At 44.9% G+C, this 1,372-nt stretch overlaps 1 pseudogene across 1 annotated transcript; it reads right to left on the bottom strand.

The window, feature by feature from the left end:
* Window positions 1-2: 2 nt before the first annotated feature.
* On the bottom strand, window positions 3-657 carry TEOVI_000248200:pseudogene (annotated as a pseudogene). Its single transcript is given in 5 exon segments — window positions 3-41; window positions 43-180; window positions 195-413; window positions 416-523; window positions 526-657. Coding segments are annotated over 5 exon segments (636 nt in total).
* Between the last annotated feature and the right edge of the window lie 715 nt (window positions 658-1,372).

Genomic DNA, 1,372 nt, shown 5'->3' with positions numbered 1-1,372 from the left:
CACTCAAATGTCTTTTGTGGCATGTTCATCCGGAAAAAAAGAAGCCTTTAAATCAAACAACCCTGCGGATTCATCATAAACTGCACTTAGATATTGGGATATGTGTCCCAACAGGACTCCACCCTCGTAATCATTTTTCGCATTTTTAACCTTGGGCCCAGCAATAAATCGGCGTCTTTTTCCTGCCGGCTTCTCCTTCACAACTGAAAAGATATGACCCATCCCTTTGAGGGAAGATCTGAAGCTTGGCTTATAACCCCCGCTTCTTTCATGGGTACAGCATCTTTTTCCGCAATCCGAAAATGTGACTTCCTGTCTCTTTCTTTCGATTTTCCTTCCGTGGCAATCATCATGTTCCATACCTTGTCAAACCGTTGTCGTGCCTCATCCTTCATTCGTTTTCGTAGCCGTTCCAAGACAGTGTCCCTACATTTACTTTCTGAAGAGGTAATATCATCTTTTCTTCCTTAGACGCTACTCGTGTTTCTTACGAGCACCGAATAACGCTGTGTCCTCAATAATATTTCTTGACCATAATGCCCTCCCTGCTCGGCGGGAATTCTCTGGCATATCCCATGGTAAATCTTCTTTACTCCCTATCAGGGGTTTTACATCAACGTGGTTAACAACTCTGACTTGTTGATGGTGGCGGTCCATAGACTCAGATAGCGTCTCACCGTTCTTTGTGGAAGCTCCTAAGGGTCTGTGTGCTTCCCCAATTGTGTTAATAATATTGGATAGAGGTCGTGTGTTTTTACGCCACTAATGCCGACTATGGGTGTGCCAAAGTCCCTTTCTTTATGGAATGCGCAGTCACCCCAAATGGGCAGAATATTGTTTCCATTCCCTTCGTTATGATGGCCGTGAGCTTTCTCGCCCTCTTCCATTTCCCTGATTACATTTTGGATCCTTCCAGCATATTCTCCCTTTATTAACACATACCTTGCGGCTCTGTGTGTATCGCTTTTGAATGTCTTTGGGAGTGCTCCTCAGTTTACCACTATCGCATCATCTTCTTTGTCTTGTGGATGGGGCACAAAATTCTCTTTCTGTAGCTGTGCTATTTCTTCCCATCTGCTGGCTGTGATTCAGGCAAGCCTTAAAGCCACTCGATCCCGCTCTGGTGTTAACATATCGCATACGAGTTCGAGCTCCCAACGCAGCATGGGGTGAGCCTGTTTTATGGTATCTCTCCCTACCATTCTGCATAATCCGGCTAAAAACAACATTCACGCAGGTGTATGCTCTGCGGCTAGTAATGATAGTAGTGTCCTTATGTACTGTGTTGCGCTGCTTTTTTCCAGTTTCAAACTTACGATAAAAAGGGGGACTGTCTTTTCGACCGCCGGTAATCCGTGTTTGTATGTAAACA

The sequence above is a fragment of the Trypanosoma equiperdum genome, assembly GCF_001457755.1.
Source record: "Trypanosoma equiperdum strain OVI genome assembly, contig: ctg_556, whole genome shotgun sequence".
Lineage (NCBI taxonomy): Eukaryota > Euglenozoa > Kinetoplastea > Trypanosomatida > Trypanosomatidae > Trypanosoma > Trypanosoma equiperdum.
The sequence above is the reverse complement of the archived record's forward strand: the minus strand, read 5'-3'. Positions and strand labels throughout refer to the sequence as shown.